At 46.8% G+C, this 17,461-nt stretch overlaps 1 protein-coding gene across 6 annotated transcripts in view; it reads left to right on the top strand.

Annotated features, from left to right (window-relative positions):
* Positions 1–17,461, top strand: part of EMSY (EMSY transcriptional repressor, BRCA2 interacting) — a 53,196-nt gene that overhangs the window by 3,716 nt on the left and 32,019 nt on the right. For 3 of the 6 annotated variants that reach the window (XM_061629038.1, XM_061629039.1, XM_061629041.1), the window contains exons 2-7: positions 10,684–10,792; positions 11,537–11,636; positions 12,858–12,932; positions 13,572–13,753; positions 14,894–15,046; positions 16,839–17,098. In XM_061629038.1, the coding sequence (XP_061485022.1) occupies positions 10,723–10,792; positions 11,537–11,636; positions 12,858–12,932; positions 13,572–13,753; positions 14,894–15,046; positions 16,839–17,098 (840 nt within the window). In that variant the 5' untranslated portion in view covers positions 10,684–10,722. Of the gene's footprint in view, positions 1–10,683; positions 10,793–11,536; positions 11,637–12,857; positions 12,933–13,546; positions 13,754–14,893; positions 15,047–16,838; positions 17,099–17,461 lie in introns of those variants that run through there. The other 3 variants (XM_061629040.1, XM_061629043.1, XM_061629042.1) reach the window with 2 other exon arrangements.

Below are 17,461 nucleotides of genomic sequence, written 5' to 3'. Positions count from 1 at the left end.
CCTGAACTTAGAAGATCTGAACAGGGTGGTTTATAACAGATACTATTGGAGGTCTCTGATTCATAGGGTCATCATAAGTTGTAATAGACTTGAAGGCACATAACAACAAAGGTTGGATAGGGAACCTGGTGCCCTTCAGATATCGGACTACAGCTTTCATCCTTCCTGATCATTGGCTATACAAGCTGCGACTGATGGGAGTTGTAGTTCAATAACTTCTGGAGACCACCAGGTTCTCCGTCCCTGATCTCTGGCTGCATGCACCATTCTTGCATGCTCTGCTTCAATCCCTGTCCCTTTGTATCAAAGTTCTTGCATGTTTCCCAGATCTGTTTGGAACAGAATGGCTATAAATTAGGGATAAGGAGAGCTGAAACCTGTAAAGAGGAGATCCATAGATCAGCAGAAAGCTTTAGGTTGTAGTCCTAACCACAGTTACCTGGGAGTAACTCCCATTAGACTAATCTGGGTTTACATTTGACTTGCACTGTTAGCTGAATTAGTTATTTATTTTATTTAACCAAATTTATATACCACTCAAGTTAAAATCTCTAAGTGGTTTTCAAGAAATTTTAAAATTGTCAATAAAAGCAGTTAAAAGCAAGTTAATCAAAAACATTTAAAAGACAGTTAAAATCAGCAGTAAGCTAAAAATACACATCAACATCTATGTGTCTGGATAGGCTTGCCTAAACAGAAATATTTTAAGCAGGTGCTTTACAGCAGAATACAGCAAAGGTGCCTGTTGTTATGTGCCTTCAAGTCGATTACGACTTATGGCGACCCTATGAATCAGCGACCTCCAACAGCATCTGTCATGAACCACCCTGTTCAGATCTTGTAAGTTCAGGTCTGTGGCTTCCTTTATGGAATCAATCCATCTCTTGTTTGGCCTTCCTCTTTTTCTACTTCCTGCTGTTTTTCCCAGCTTTATTGTCTTTTCTAGTGAATCATGTCTTCTCGTGATGTGTCCAATGTATGATAACCTCAGTTTCATCCTTTTAGCTTCTAGTGACAGTTCTGGTTTAATTTGTTCTAACACCCAATTATTTGTCTTTTTTGCAGTCCATGGTATGCGCAAAGCTCTCCTCCAACACCACATTTCAAATGAGTTGATTCTTCTCTTATCCGCTTTTTTCACTGTCCAACTTTCACATCCATACATAGAGATCGGGAATACCACGGTCTGAATGATCCTGACTTTAGTGTTCAGTGATACATCTTTGCATTTGAGGACCTTTTCTAGTTCTCTCATAGGTGCCCTCCCCAGTCCTAGCCTTCTTCTGATTTCTTGACTATTGTCTCCATTTTGGTTAATGACTGTGCTGAGGTATTGATAATCCTTGACAAGTTCAATGTCCTCATTGTCAACTTTACAGTTACATAAATCTTTTTTTCATTACTTTAGTCTTTTTGACGTTCAGCTATAGTCCTGCTTTTGTGCTTTCCTCTTTAACTTTCCTCAGCATTCGTTTCAAATCATTACTGGTTTCCGCTAAGAGTATGGTATCGTCTGCATATCTCAAATTATTGATGTTTCTCCCTCCTATTGCAAAGGTGCCTACCTGGTGTCAATATGCAAGGAGTTCCAAAGCGTAGGTACTGCCACACTAAAAGAACAATTTCTTACAAGTGCGGGGTGAGTGTTACGTGGTCGAGAGGGCAGATGGGATAAGGCGATGCCAAATAAATGGTATTTGGAGGGGACAAGCATGAATCTCTGAGACTCTGAATTAAGGACACAAACTTGGTGAATTTACTTCTTAGTGGTTGCTTTGGCTCTGGTTTGTTACTGAAAAAAGGAAAAAGAAAATGCAGATAGTGGTTCTGCATGAGTTGTGTCTTGGTAGTTAAGTTGTCTCTTTCTTCCTTCTGCATGTCAAAAGGGAGGTTGTGGTAACAGGCTAATATATTTACATTTTACCGCTGAAGTGGTTAAAATGCAGCCAGTCAGTTTTAAAACAAAAATCCCTAAGTTGGTTGACATCCTTAACTAGTTTGGCATCTCCTTGCCGCTTGGTGTTCTGCAATTACTGGGTTTTTTTCCCGCACTGCCAAATCTGGTATGTTTATCTGTGACCCGTGGGCTTTGCACTTATTTGTTTGTTTATTATTTGATTTATATCCCACCCTTCCTCCCAGCAGGAACCCAGGGCGGCAAACAGAAGCGCTAAAAACACATCAAAACATCATCAAAACAGACCCTAAAATACGTCAAAACAAAACTACTTTAAAATATTTTTTTTACAAATGCACTTGCACTTCCAGATGGCAGAGCATTCAGACAGTGTGTCCTTGCCCAAATCGAGTCACCTTTTTGGCTAATGGTGTGTGTGTGGGGGGGGTAGTGTTTATACTGGCTATGGGATAGGAAAGCAAAAAACGTCTGTAGCATTATGCACATTGCAAACTGATGAAGTTGGGCAAGTTGACACTTGGCGTTCGGAACAAATGGAATGATGATTTTGCTGCCGGGTTACAAAATGAGATGTGTTCCTGTGTGTGGGCATGGATATGCTCTTTATGTAGCTGCAGGCAGCTGCTGAACTCTGGGCTGTACTAACCACAGGGTTGATTAATTACTCTGTGGAGGAGGGCCCCAGCCAGATTTGCAGTGAGTGAACGAGGACTGTGAATGTACTGCGCTGGCTCTCTTGCTTCTGGTATTGGAGGTACCGTTGTTCAGGATCACTTGGTTGTGCTCATGCCCTGCTTGTGGGCTTCCCATTGGGGCATCTGGTTGGCTACTGTGAGAACAGGATGCTGTTGGGCCACTGGCCTGATCCAGCAGAGCTATTGCATTCACAACTACGCAAGCTGTGTGAGTTATGCATATTGTGCAAATTTGCATTAGTCTGCATGAGATGTACCAACCGCATAGCAGATCTGGTTCCACCTTCAGTTAACGCTCTAAGAATATAAGAAGAGCCTGGCTGCTGAATCCGCAGCAACTGGTATTCATAGGCATACTGTTGCTGACGGTGAAGGTGGAGCGTAGCCATTGTGGCTAACAGTTGTTGATAGCCTTATCCTCCCATGAATTGTCCGATCCTCTTTGAAGCCATCCAGGTTGGGGCTATGACTAAATCTTGTGTGTGGAAATTCCATAGTTTAACTATGTACCGTGTGAAGAAGTACTTCAGCTTCGTTGGATGGTCCCAGGTTCTAGTAATATGAGAGAAGGGAAACTTATTTCTATCCACGCTGTGCATAATTTTATACATCTCTGTCATGTCCCCATTTACTCACCCTCTTCCTGACTTTTGATCTCAGGAAGCAGATAAGAGATAACAGCTAAGGTTCAGTTACATCTTTTTGACTTGCAAATTGCCTGTCTGGCGCTGAGCCGTGGATCTCCCTCTGTAGGGCATCCCAGGGATCCACAAGGCTCCCAGAATTCTCTCTGGTTGAACCATTTTAGCTTGACCAAAGTTAGCTATTCTTGACAGGGAGCTGCTGCGACACCTTGATAATTTTGGTTGCCCTTTCCGGTTCTCTAGAACGCTGAATCCCTGCACTCCTCCTGCTAGTAAGATCTAACCAGGCTCTCCCCAACACACATATACACATCCAAGTCTATTTTTGCAACAAAAGAATTAGATTTTTTTTTAATTAGATGGTCAAGAAGCTGAGTTGTGCATCTGGTACCAATTTCTGCAATTATGTGGACCCTGAAATCTTTCACCCTTGAATACTCTGTGCTAGTCCTATTCAGAGTAGACCCATTGGAGTTAATAAACATGACTAACTTGAGTTCATTAATTTCAGTGGGTTTACTCTGAGTAGGACTTTGGAGTTTCCTAGTGTGAAAAAGGGTTCCTGTGCCGAGTTTCTTCAAAGCTCCCTGTAGCTCACTTTGAACGTCTTCTCTGACTTCTCTCCCCCCCCCTTCAAATCAGTCAGGATGTTAGCTGCCATGTCTGGGGATGCAACATGAGAGTTCCTGACTGGCATGAGGCGCAAAATGGTCTCCACATCGTAGGAAAAATGTAAGGATGCAGGAAGAGAGGAGGCGAAAGTGGTGATTGTTAATTTGTGCGCCATCTCTATATGCAAATCCCAGTAGGGGCCTTTTGACCAGGGCTGTGGAGTCAGGATCGTGGAGTCGGAGTTGGAAGCAATTTTGGGTGCAGTCAGAGTCGGTAGAAATGTACCGACTCTGACTCCGGCTTCAAAATAAAATTAATATTTTAATATTAATAATATTAATTTATTAATATTAATCAGTTAATATACATTTGCCATTTATGAAGGAGTCGGACAGTAGAAAAATAGAGGAGTTGGAGTCGAAGGTTTGACGTACCCACAGCCCTGCTTTTGACACCTGAAATGTATGTTTTTAGGACCCACCTTATTCTTGTGATTGCAAGTTGTTGTTAAATGTCTTTTAAAACTGTTGTAGCCTGCCCTCAGGCCGAAGGGTGCATAATAAATAATATTAATAATAATAATACTATTTTGAGAATTCTTCAGCCTAGGGACCAGACGCGCTATTTGTCAGAGTAGCCCCAAAGTGGATGAATTTGAAGGCAGATCAGATCACACAAGCAATTTTGGTTTCTCCATCTTTCCTGTTTCAAACACTCATTTGTTTGTGGGTCTGGACAGTTTCTAGTTTAGAGGATCAGAAATGCTGCCGTGTGCTCCTCATCTCCCCGGAGCGTGTGAAGGGTAGGGCAGGTGTGGAATCGCTTCAGCCCACATTGATCCATGACTTAGCAGAGCAAGAAGCCTGTAGCAAGGGCACATATTCTGCACAGCAACGACCCTATAGGAGGCTGTCTTTTCATTTTTTTGCAAACTGCTGAGAGCAGCCTTTCCCAACCTTGGGGTCCCCAGATGTTGCAGGACTACAACTCCTGGACTGTTGGCCATGCTGGGGAGTTGTAATCCAGCAACATCAGGGGACCCAAAGGTTGAGAAAGGCTGGCTTAGAGGGTTCCTTTTTTTAACAAGCGGTATGCAAATGTAGTTAAATAAGATAAATAAAATAAGCTGGACCACTGGTCCATCTCGCTCAGTAGTGTCCCCACTGACTGGTAGCAGCTCTCCAGATTTTCTCCCAGCCCAACCTGGAGGCAGCGGAGGCTGGCACCTGTTGGGACTGCTAGGGTAGAAGGCAGAGAGTTCCAGCAGTCTCTGGAGGCAAAGCCAACTGCTTCTAGTCTTGTGCCCATCCTCCTCTCTGCTGAGGTCTGCACTCGCAACCCTGAGAGTGAGGAAGAGGAGGAAGCTAGCAGCTGGACAGGATGCAAGTAAGGTTGCAGGCTGGTGGGAGCTAGCTGAGGACAGACTGAGGTGGGTGGGGCTTGGGCCCCATTGCTCTGATGGACTAGCTTCCACTGCCTGGAGACGCCAGGGATTGAGCTTGGGCCTTTTGCACTCTGCCACTGAGCTGTGGCTTAGTGGTTAGAGTGCTGGACTACGACCTGGGAGACCAGGGTTCGAATCCCCACACAGCCATGAAGCTCACTGGGTGACCTTGGGCCAGTCACTGCCTCTCAGCCTCAGAGGAAGGCAATGGAAAAGCCCCTCTGAATACTGCTTACCATGAACACCCTCTTCATAGGGTCGCCATAAGTCAGGATCGATATGAAGGCAGTCCTTTTCCATTTACTCAGGGAATGATTTTGTCCTTTCCAGGAAGCCCTGAGCATCTTCCCCTGGAGCCTGGCCCCAGCTCATTGCAGAGACTCCTGGGACATGTCCTAGGGCACAAACTCCATTCTTGCAGCTACCACCCAGCCCTGTTGGACCTTCCTCTGCCCCCTCTGTGAATCGAGCCCTTGGCCAAGAAAACGGCGCATTGCTCCCCCAACCCTGCAGCAGGTCTGGGTCCATCTCCAGTTAAAGCATAACCACTTTCTCCCATCGGGGAATAATGTGCACCTGGACTTCAGCTGAGGGACCCCTGAGCAAGACTCTGGTGAGAACGTTCCACTTGAAATTGGGTGGAGCGAGAGTGTCGCACTGGACAGCTATAGAAGCCACCGTAGATAAACCATAGATACAGTCCTTCATCATCAGTATCTCATGCCCAGGGGAGTTTGGGAAGAGGGGAAATGGTGGTGCCACCTAGAGCCACACAGATGCTTATAAAGCTTGCATTTTTGCCTCCGTTTTATCCCCTAAAAATGCTGAAGCACCCCCGATTTTTCTCTGCCTGCAGATGAGGTAGGGAAATGGGTGGACTGTTGAAGCTAGCCTTCCTCAACCTGGGGCCTTTCAAGATGTTTTGGACTACAATTCCTATCAGCCCCAGCCAGTATGGCCGTGTTGGCAGGGGCTGATGGGAGGTGTAGTCCACCAGCCCCAATTCAAGGTGCTGGTATTAGTGCATAAAGCTCTAGAAATACTTAAATGAGCACCTCCTCCACTACCTGCCAGTTCGGGCCTTGAGACCAGCGGAATAGGAGCAAACTGCTTTTGAATATGGGGCTTCCATTCATTCTCCCTCTTTGACAAATTTTGTCTGTAAGAACACAAGAGGGTTTTTGCTCCTTGCCTTATAAGCAGAGCACCATTTAAAAAAGTTTTCTCTCTTTCATTTGGTGTGTGTGTTTTATGTCTTTAATTCCTCTTTTTATAACTCCCTAATCCTTCCCCCTGAGTTTTGAGATTAAAGGCAAGGAGGGCTGTTAAATCTCTTGTTTGCATCGGTACTTTATTTGCTCAACGTTGCTGGGTGTAAATAATTGATAGTTCTGGAATTTGATTTCTTAACCGGTTTGGAATTGAGTCTTTGGGTGTTTCAGAGCAGCATAGTTTTTCAGTTCTGATAAATGAGTGCCGTGGCAATTCGGCCGTTTAAATGACCATTCCTGTTCTCTCTCTCTTCCACCCCCCCCAATTTCTTTCCTTTGAGGGGAGATGGGCATGATAATGGGACATGAATAAAGAAGGTTATAGGCACAAAACAAGTCTTGTACAGGAACTGACAATTAAAAGAAAACCAGGGACAGAACGCTTGTGACCGTCCAGACTTTTCAGGGTTACAGCTCTCATCATTGGCCTTGCTGGCCGCAGCTGATGGAAGTTAGGGGAACAGCTGTACCTCACCAGCGGAGCATCTGCCTTGCATGCAGAAGGCCCATGGTTCAATCCCTGGCATCTCCAGGTAGGGCTGGGAGAGACCCCTGCCTGAAACCCTGGAGAGCCACTGCCAGTCAGTGTAGGCAGTACTGAGCTAAAGGGGCCAGTGGTTTGGCTCATTGTAAGGCATCTTCCTGTGTTCCTAAGTTGTAGCCCAACAGCTACTGAAGGGCCACAGGATCCCTCCCCACCCCTGCCGGACAATGTAGTATAACAATATAGCCAACCCAATGAAAAGCTGTGAAGTAAATGGATAGCACAGTGGGGAGGAGAGCCTGGCTGGGCGTCCAGAGTCTGTGAGTTCAAATCCCCGCTCGTGTCTCCTGGGCGTCAAGGGCCAGCTAAAGATCCCCCCACAGTGAGTGGCTCAGGGGTGACGTGCCCTGCCACCTGTGCAGCCGTGGGCAAGCTGCAGAGTCCCAAGGAGCCCAGTTGCCCCCCAGCTGGCAGTTGCGGACAAGGAAGGGGCTGGCTTGTGCAGCTGTGGCAAGCTGAGCAGGCCCTAGCCAGCTGGGGAGGACTAGCCTCAGAGGGAGGCAATGGGAAACCCCCTCGGAATACCGCTTACCATGAAATCCCGATTCATAGGGTCGCCATAAGTTGGGATTGACTTGAATGCAGTCCCATCTCAAGTAAAGTCCTAAATGCCTCTCCCAGCTGCTGTACAAGACTCGTATCTTCCCATTCGTAACGTGGGAGATAATAACACAGGCTGACCTTGCTGCAGGGGTGGCTGGCTCCTGGCTAATACACCATCTGTGGTCACTCCTGGACAGAGGTAATCTGGCCATAGTGGTCCATGCGCTGGTTGCTGAGCTTGCTCAGTCTTCACTGAGCTGTTTTGGGGGTCCCCACTTAGTTTTTTCACCCTTTTTTGTACTTTGGCAAACCTTGGGGCTCCACTAAGTTGTCTGATATCTCCCTCTTGGCTCTGGGTTGGGCTGTCTAGGCCTGATTACTTGATTTCTGTAGTGTTATTTATTTATTTATGACACGTATAAACCACAATTCACATTTCTAAGCGGGGTACACACAAAACAAAAAATGAAGCAGTAAAAGCACAACATTTTAATTAAAAACTGAACATAGTCTGAATAGGCCTGCTGGAACAAGAAAGTGTTGGTCAGGCGCCTGAAGTTCTTGTGTTTAAAAGGTCAAAGCTACGAGGCAGTAGTAATTTTTGTTGGGGGAGGGGCTAGTGCAAACCATGGTTTGCCAATTTGGATGCAACAGCAAATTATAGTTCAGGTCAAGCAAGGAAGTGCTTGAGCGGCTGGAGGAAGTGTGTGAGCCTATTCTTTCAGCAGCGGGGTGACATGTTGGCAATATCCTGCCCCAGTGAGCAGTTGCGCCACCGCATTTTGCACCAGCCGCAGCTTCCAGACCAACCTTAAGGGTAATCAAATGGATACCACTGTTCCCAGTGTGTGAGCTGTGTTGCACAGCAGCGAAGGGCCTGAACTTCAAATTGGGAGCTCAGATCTCACTTCTGTCTCAAATAAACAAGACAGCCTTAGGCAAGGTGAGCTCCTGATATTTCCTTTGTGTCCTGCTTGTGGGCTTCCCAGAGGCACGTGGTTGGCCACTGTGGAAAAACGGAATGCTGGACCGGATGGACCAGGTGTGGGAAACCTTTGGCTCTCCAAATGTGACTGAGTAACAGCATCCATCAGCCCCAGCAAGCGTGGCCAACATCCAGAGCAACACTGGGGTAGGCAAAAGGTCCCTACACCTGGGATAGACATTTAGCCTGATCCATCAAGGCTGCTCTTCATTATTTTATTTATTTTTGCTAACAAAATGTGTATGCTGCTTTCTTAGCAGATTACAAAACAATTATGTTCTTGCTGCATTAGCTTATCATCTGCTCATGGCAGATGCGCCTTCCCTGTTGAAGGCCGGTCTGTCCACAGATCGGACTGCTGTGATGATTTTGCCATGGGGTGCCTTTGGAAAGCATCTGGGAACATCGACTGCTGAAAATCGCAGCAGGTAAACTCCCAGCGGGTGTCTGATGATTCATTCACTTACCATTCATCTTATACCAATTTTGCTGGCCCCGGCATGTTTCAAGCCAGCTTCCCGAAGTGCAGATTTTGACCTTTTAAAGCAGGGGTAGGGAAACATGGGGCCCTCCAGATATTGCTGAACTACAACTCCCATCATTCCTGGCTATTGGCCATGTTGGCTGGGTGCTAGTGGGAGTTGTAGTTCAGCCACATCTGGAGGGCCAAAGGTTCCCCGCATATAGATTTTTTAAAAATTGTATTTCTGCCAAGGCACTCAAAGCAGTTTACGGTTTTAAATACCACAACATATAAATGATAGAAAATATAAAGTTGCTCCTGTGGTGTTTTTTGGGGGGGGGAGGGGGGAATCAGACTGGAGCAGGCCCTGCTGTTGTTGGACTGCAAGTCCCAGCTGGTATGGTACGTGGTCAGGAACGATGATGGAGCCTAGCATGATCTGAAAGTTCCCCCTTCCTGTCTTAAAACCCAAACAACTTGGGAGTTCCGTATCTAAAGGATCACCTCTGCTCCTGTGAATCTGCCTGCGTGTTCTAGTCTTCAGAGAACAGCTCTACTGCTATCTAGGCTGCAGTTGATGAGTGCATGGATCAGGGCCTTCTTGGCGTCCCCCCGCCCCCCCAGTTGAATTCTGTGTGTTTTGTTTTTCAGCTGGGGCCCTGAATTATTTCAATATTTGTTCTGTTTCATTGATTGTTGCCACTTCTTGCATTTGTTTGGGCACTGTGAGAACAGGATGCTGGACTAGATGGGCCGCTGGCTTGATCCAGCAGGCTCTTCTTATGCTTTTTTTAAAAACTTTTTTACGGTGATGGTGATTATCCACTTTGAGGACCCTCTTTAAGGGGGGTTAATCAGGATCTAAAATAAAATATTCCTTACCTATTTTGCGCGTTTCTTTATAAGTTTGTGAAACTCTTGGAACTCTCAAGACATGTGGTGGTGGTGGTGAGGATGATGATCCCACAATATGGATACAGTCGAGATGCAAGGATCAGGGTCTTTTTAATCTCCCCACCCCACCATTTCCGCCACCATCTCAATAGGGGAAAGGCTGCAGCTCAGTGGTAGAGCACCTGCTTTGCATGCAGAAGGTCCCAGGTTCAAACCTTGGCACCTCCAGATAGGTTTGGGAGGGGACTGTGTTTGGAATCCTGGGGAGCCATGGTCAGTCAGTGTAGGCCACGCTAGATGGACCACTGGTCTGACTTGGCACAAGGCAGCCTCCTACGTTCCCTGACTCCAGGTCTTGTCCACCGTACCTGCTCCCGTGGTGGTCCCACAGTCCCAGAGGGTTCTCACCTTGGAGTCTACACAGATCAGATTTCTGCAGCCCACTCCCATCTGGCCCCAAGGAGTGAGAGGGGGGAAACTGACCTCCTTTGCCTGTGTACGCCGGGGGCTTTGTTAACTGCTGTTTAATTCTTTGAACTCCCTCAGAGTTGTGGTTTGGCTCCGAAAAGCATTACAGATGGCTGATGCTAGTTTGATTGTTTCAGTGGTCGGAAGAGCGTGGTGGAAAGCTGCTTTCTTCGTAACCACCCGTCTTTGTGTACCTTTGCAGGGTGGCTGAGCTCCGTGGGAGCAGACCGACCGAGGAACGATGCCTGTTGTGTGGCCAACCCTTCTGGATCTCAGCAGGGATGAGTGCAAAAGGGTCCTTCGCAAACTCGGTATGCTTCAGGGTTTCTCTGCTGGGGCTCCTCTTCTGGGCACTGACTTGTCGCTGGCATGCGTGAACAAGACCCGGGTCCTCAAGTTGGACTGTGGATATTACGGGACTCGTTACTGTAATGCAGAAAAACTTTCCATATTACCTGATGTAGGTACCAAGTCTTTGGACCATTAGCCATCTGGGACAGCTTTGAGCTTTTTTTTTTTTCCCCCCTCCTCTTCAATTATTATGTTGTATTAGAGCAAGTGTGGGAAACCTTCATTCCTCCAGATGTTGGGGAATTACAACTCCCATCAACCCCATCCAGCATGGGCAGTGGCCAGGGGTGATGGGAGTTGTAGTTCACCGATATCTGGAGGGCCAAATGTTCCCTACACCTGTAGTAGAACAGTACGTATGTGGTGAAAAATTTCCTGCTACTGTATTTTCTCCCCCTCTTCATTAGAGGCCTGTCGGGGATGCTGTTGATCAGGGTGGGGAACCTGTGGCCCTCCAGATGTAAGGGAACTTGCATCAACCCCAGCCAGCATGGCCAGTGGTCAGAGACAATAGGGATGGTAGTCCAACAACATCTGGAGGGCCACAGGGTCCCCACTCCTGCTGTAGAGGCAGATGCCCTGCATATAGTTGGACTGAATGACCTTTGAGGCCTGTTACAGCTATGTGATTCTGTGACTTTTCTAGTGATTCCCCTCCCAATCCCCGAAATTTATTCTTGATTGAAATCTCCTTTCCTTGACAGAATTGGAGGCATATGCCGGAGTCATCACTGCCTTGCGTGCGCAGGGGGATCTCACGAAAGAGAAGAAAGACCTCCTTGGGGAACTCTCCAGAGTGCTTAGGTAGAGCAAACTTGTTCCATTGTTCGGGTTTATACCCTGCCAATTCAGCCACAAAAGATGTAGTATAAACCATCGGTGCTTAAAACCAAGTAATTGGGTGCTGGGAAAGGAATCGTAAAACAGTTTGCATCAGTTTAAAAAGCTGCAAGAAACAGCAGCAGAAATCAGCTGATACTGCAGATCCTAACAGCCAGTGAATTGGCAGAATAGTTTTGTTTTCACCAACTTGCTTTCCTCTCTGATAGAAGGTGGCTGATTGGCCTCCCGCAGAAGAGAGTTCCACGGAACAGGTGCCATAACCAAAAAGGGCCTGTTCTTTTACTATGTACTGTGCCTAACGTTGCTAGATGCAACATGAAAGTTTCTTTTTATTAGTGAGCATTATACCCTGCCTTCCAAGGAAAGAAAAAATCCTGTATGCCATGCACAATGGTCAATCAAAGCAACATGATAAAAACTCCAAACCAAAAGCCCTGTAATACAAAACAGCAGACGATGCAGCACAGAACAAATTCAGGGCAAAACATTTTTGAGAAGCATCGAAAGTAAGTGGAGCAGGATGTTCCCAATGTGTGCTATCCACATTGCTGACCTTGCAAAAGATAGCAATGGCAATCAGTTACAACAGAAAGATGGTTAATCACTGGCAAACCAGGGTGTCCATTTCTTTCCACAAAACTGCCATTGGCTGTTTATGTATCCCCAAAACAATGACTAGTTATTGATGGAGAAGAAAACTTGGAGAAGCCCATTTGAGAAGAAAGGGACTGTGTAGTATTTAAGCTAGCAGATTGGGAACAATATCTTGGTCTTCATCAAGTCCAGAGTGCATAGAGTCAAATATACTTTAAAACCCTAGTTCAGCGATTCCGTGGCTGGGATCTCCCTTTGAAGCTGTTTTGCTGAAGAACATCAACTTCCAAGCTGGCCTCGGAGGTTTCTGGGCATTTGAATGTTTTCATTTTTTTAAATGTCACATTTGTATCCAGTCTTTATTTTTGTGGGGAGATGAACCTGTTTGTCCTATGTATATAGCAAAAGGGCGTTGTTGCGGGGCTACAGTATGTGTTGCGTTGAAGGCAGAGCAGGTGAACCAGCGTTAAGTCCCAGAATAGCATTGCTGTTGGCAGCCATCCATTTCACTTTGATTTTTAAGGAGTTTGAAGCCTAGTCTTGCTTCTGGTCCAGTTTTCTGTGTCAAACTCTCTGGCCTCTCAACAGTATTTCAACTGAAAGACATCGAGCTGAAGTTCGAAGGGCGGTCAACGATGAGCGGTTGACGACTATTGCACATAAGTAAGATGAGAGGGGGGCTATTTAAATCTCTTTCACTTTTTAAAAATTGTTTCCCCAAAACTATGGCCTTAACATGAATTCAACAGGAAACATATAATGAAAATAACACTGAATATTGGGTGTTAGATGTAGGGTATCTGAAAGACCTCCTCCTTCCCTACAGAGACCCTCTTGGGTGTTATGATCAACAGAGGGGGCCTTCTTGGTAGTTTGGCCACACTCAGAAGTTTGGGGAATGGTGGCCTGGGAGAGGGCCTTCTCCGTGGCAGCCCCTAAGTTGTGGAATTCTATCTGCACGGAGGTGTGCCTGGCACCTTCAGAATTTGCCGAATCTGTACAGTGAAGAACCCTGGCTCTTGACACCTGAGATGTATGTTATTAGGACCGATCCTATTCCTTTGACTGTAATTGGTTTTAACCATTTTCAATCCTGAATTTTAAATTGTTGCAACCTGCCCTGGAACCTTCTGGTGAAGGGTGGTGGTGGTGGTGGTGATGATAGCATAGAATTAATGAGTTACTATATCATAACTTGTTGTAACAGCCTATGGCTATAAACAACTTATTAATAAACTGAATACTATATCATAGCTTTTTTTGACTTGAATGGGCAGTTTACAGGAGTGTGTTTCTCTTCAGCATGTCTGGGCCCAACAGCTCTTCCGAATGGTCCATCGAAGGCCGCCGGTTAGTCCCTCTGATGCCCCGGCTGGTTCCCCAGACTGCTTTCACTGTCACAGCAAATGCTGTTGCCAACGCGGCTCTCCAGCACAACGCGGCTCTCCCTTCCCCAGCCGAGACAGGAAGCAAAGAAGGTGAGGGTAGGTGGCCTCTCTCTCATTTTGACATTGGGAATGGGAGGAGGAGGGTCTGAATGCTCGAAAAGGTCATCCTGCTTAGGCCTTAAACTCGGGATGGAGAACCTGTTGTCCTCCAGATGTGGTTGGGCTTCAGACCCCATCGACCCAGACTGGGGGCTATGCTAGCTGGGACGGATGGGAGTTGACGTCCAACAGCATCTGGGTCCTTTCTTAAACCTTGCCAAATATATCAGTGCCCCTCAACCACTCATATAGAGGACCGCCCCCCGGCACTACCAAGTCAAGGGCCAGCTTGTGGTTTGAGGGGCCCCTTCGGAAAGTGGCCTCTGGTGCCCCCCCCAATATACACTGGTGAGTGGCACCAGGCAGCTCAACCCAGGAGCTTCCCATTTTAATTCCCCCTCAGTGTAATGTCGTTCTGGAGCATTGTCATGAAATTAAAATGGCGGCTCTTGGATCCAAATGTTTGTCAGTGGGGAGACCCAAGGCGAGTATTGGCTGTGGCCTTGCTGAAGGATTGCAGCTCTGGGAGCTGTCCAAGGTTTCCACAGGCTGAAGCAAGTCTGACCAAGTCCCTCACCACCACACACACACACAGAGCTTTGCTGTCTCTGGCCAGCATCCCACAATGCACCTCCTCTCCCAGTACCCTGTGGGAAACTACCAGATTTGCTTCAGAGGAAGGTAAGAAGTTGTTTGCGCTCCCAAAAGATCATGAACTGCGGTTGGAAAGATGTAGTGGGAGCCCACTTGGATTTTCATGGGACTACGGCACTCTGGTTTTGAATGAGTGAAAGATGCGTTCATTTTGATGGGTCTCACAGTGTTTCAGACAAAGTGTGCTTTAGGTTCCAGAAGTTAAAAGAGTAAACCTGCACCTTTAAGCTGTCACAGGAGTGTGGCACCGGTCAGATGTCGTAAGCCATTGTGGTGTTGCTGTGTCTGACTGAGGAAACCCGGGTTCAAATCCCTGCTCTCAGCCTAACCTACCTCACAGGGTTGTGAGGATAAATTTGCAGGGGGGGGACACACCCTGTGTGCCATCTTGATCTCCATGGGGGATAGGTGGCATACGAATGCCGTAAATAAATAAAAAGGCTCCAGTTTATGCAAGAAGCATTGTCTTCTCTTTTTCTTCAGTGGTGGTTTCCTACTCTTACACGAGTACCACCTCCACCCCGACGTCAACCCCGGTTCCAAGCGGCAGCATCGCCACTGTGAAATCCCCGAGGCCTGCCAGTCCAGCTTCCAACGTTGTCGTCTTGCCAAGCGGAAGTGCTGTTTACGTCAAAAGTGAGTGGCATTTCATAAGAAGAGCCCTGCTGGGTCAAGGCAGTGGCCCACCTGTCTAGTCCAGCATCCTGTTCTCACAGCGGCCAACCAGGTGCCCCCGGGAAGCTCGCAAGCAGGACCCGAGTGCAACAGCAGCTCCCCCATCTGCGGTTTCCAGCAGTTGGTACTCAGAAGCATGCTGCCTCTGTCGGTTGAGGTGGAACATAGTAGTAGTTTGAAACTCAAAAGGGGAAACTCTGGGCTCAGGCTCCAAAGAGCCACATCAGAGGTAGGCAAGGACTTGAGCGTGGCCAGAGGGATTTTTTTATTTCGAACAGCAAGCTCCATGCTTTCCCCACCCTACACACACACACACTCTCACACAGTGCTGCAAACCACTTTTGAAAGTGTCCTTGTGTTTACCAATTTTGTGGCTGAGCAAGAATAAATGGATAAATGTAAAAAATTATTTGAAATGGGCTATAATTTGAAGCAAGGTGGTGGGAAGGAAATGGCATCATTTTCCTTCTCTTGGATAATTTAAGCGAGGAAGGATAAATATTGATCTCTCTTCGGGTCAGTGGTGCATCTAGGGCTGGTCCTTGAGGCCAAAGCCCCACACCCCAGGAGACCTCCATATGACCACCCAGAGAATCACAGATGATGGAGTAAGCGGCATACAAACTTTGCATTGGCACCGAGGATTATGCGCTGGCTGAGGCCTACCAGGGCTGGTGATAATGACTTCTTTTTTATTTATTTTTAATTATAGTCCAGGGGCTGCTGGCTGGGCATATGCATGGTTATAGATGCTCATTTTTATCATTTTTTATTTTAAAAATGCTTTATCCTTTTCTGCCACTAAATGGTATGTATTTCCGAGTAAGCTATGATTTAAGTGAGTTTATATGCAAAGAAACACAAACGGAGACTGCAGACACTTGCACACGTACCCGCACACACACCCCTGTATATTTATTACAGGGCTGGGAAACTATTTTTGTTCCGTTGTTCTACAGAGATGGTTAATGTGATGCCCTCCAGGTGTTGCTGGACTCTTTTTTTGTATTTTCTCTTGTCTTTTTTTTATAGCTCAGAAAACACTACTTTATCTTGTGATTCAAATAGTATAGTGTTTTCCGTTTGCTTTTTTGTTTTTGTTTGAAGTGTTCCTGTATATTAATAAAAAGGGGAAAGAGAAACAGTAATTGAGTAGAGAATTAGCCTACTAACTCAAACTATTAACACCTATATAATCAATTCAAAAGTAAACGGAAGGAAAAAAATGAACAATCACAACGGGTTAAACTTCTGTCTCAATCCAGATGTTGCTGGACTCTTAACTCCATTAGCCTTGGTTAGCATGGCCATTTGGTCAGGAATGATGGGGGTTGTCATCCATCAGCATCAGAAGGGATCTATGTTGGCTTCCCTTGCTCTAACCTGTCAAGGTTTAGAAGCAGTTTCAAGCGTGGAATGGCAGCGAGTGGGGGGAGGGAAGAAGTGGAATGTGTGCTAAGACACATGGCTGCCTAAAGGAGTCCTGTCCCCCCAAATAATCACTGGGTTTCATTAAAGTTACTTCTGCTTAGATAAGACCCACTGAAATGAATGGAAATGGCTAACTTAGGTCCATTAATTTCAGTGGGTCTACTCTTGAGTAGGACTTAGTTGGATGCAGCCCATTAGGTCCAGAGTCTGAATTACCTAGCTGAGCTGCACTGCTGACTCTGGTTCATCCTGCAGGGTGGGGGGATTGAGTCACGCAATGACCTTCTCTTTGGGTTCGTCAGAGGAGTGTATCTCATGACAGGTGTGAGCTGCTCAGACGACGACGAGAAGCCCCGCAAAAGGCGCCGTACCAACTCCTCAAGCTCCTCCCCCGTCCTCCTGAAGGAGGTTCCGAAGGCCGTCACGCCGGTCACCAAGACCATCACGGTGCCCGTCAGCGGGAGCCCCAAGATGAGCAGCATCATGCAGAGCATCGCCAACTCCTTACCGCCACACATGTCCCCGGTGAAGATTACCTTCACGAAGCCGTCCACCCAGACTACCAACACAACCACCCAGAAGGTAGGGGTGTGTGTGGAATGTTCTCTTCATCTACAGTAGGGCTGGGCCACAATCCACATGCGCGCACACACTCTTTTTGCAGTTTGTGAAGTTGAGTGACATTTTGGTGATTTCTGGCAGGTGGCATAACAGAGCGACTTGCAGCTCTAATTGGCTGCTGGGTGCTATTTTGGTTTTCTCAGTCTAGGGGGTAAATGCCAGGTCCTAGTCAATCAGATCTGCAAGGAACACTCCCATCATTGTGTACCCATATCCCAAAAATCCAAAAGTAGGGAAGTGGCGGTTGTCGCTGTTCTCCTCCCCCCCCCCGCTAAATGTTAAACCCAATCGTAGTTTAGAGTAGGACCTGCTTTTGACCCCATC

The sequence above is a fragment of the Rhineura floridana genome, chromosome 5 (assembly GCF_030035675.1).
Source record: "Rhineura floridana isolate rRhiFlo1 chromosome 5, rRhiFlo1.hap2, whole genome shotgun sequence".
Classification (NCBI taxonomy): Eukaryota; Metazoa; Chordata; class Lepidosauria; order Squamata; family Rhineuridae; genus Rhineura; species Rhineura floridana.
The sequence above is the reverse complement of the archived record's forward strand: the minus strand, read 5'-3'. Positions and strand labels throughout refer to the sequence as shown.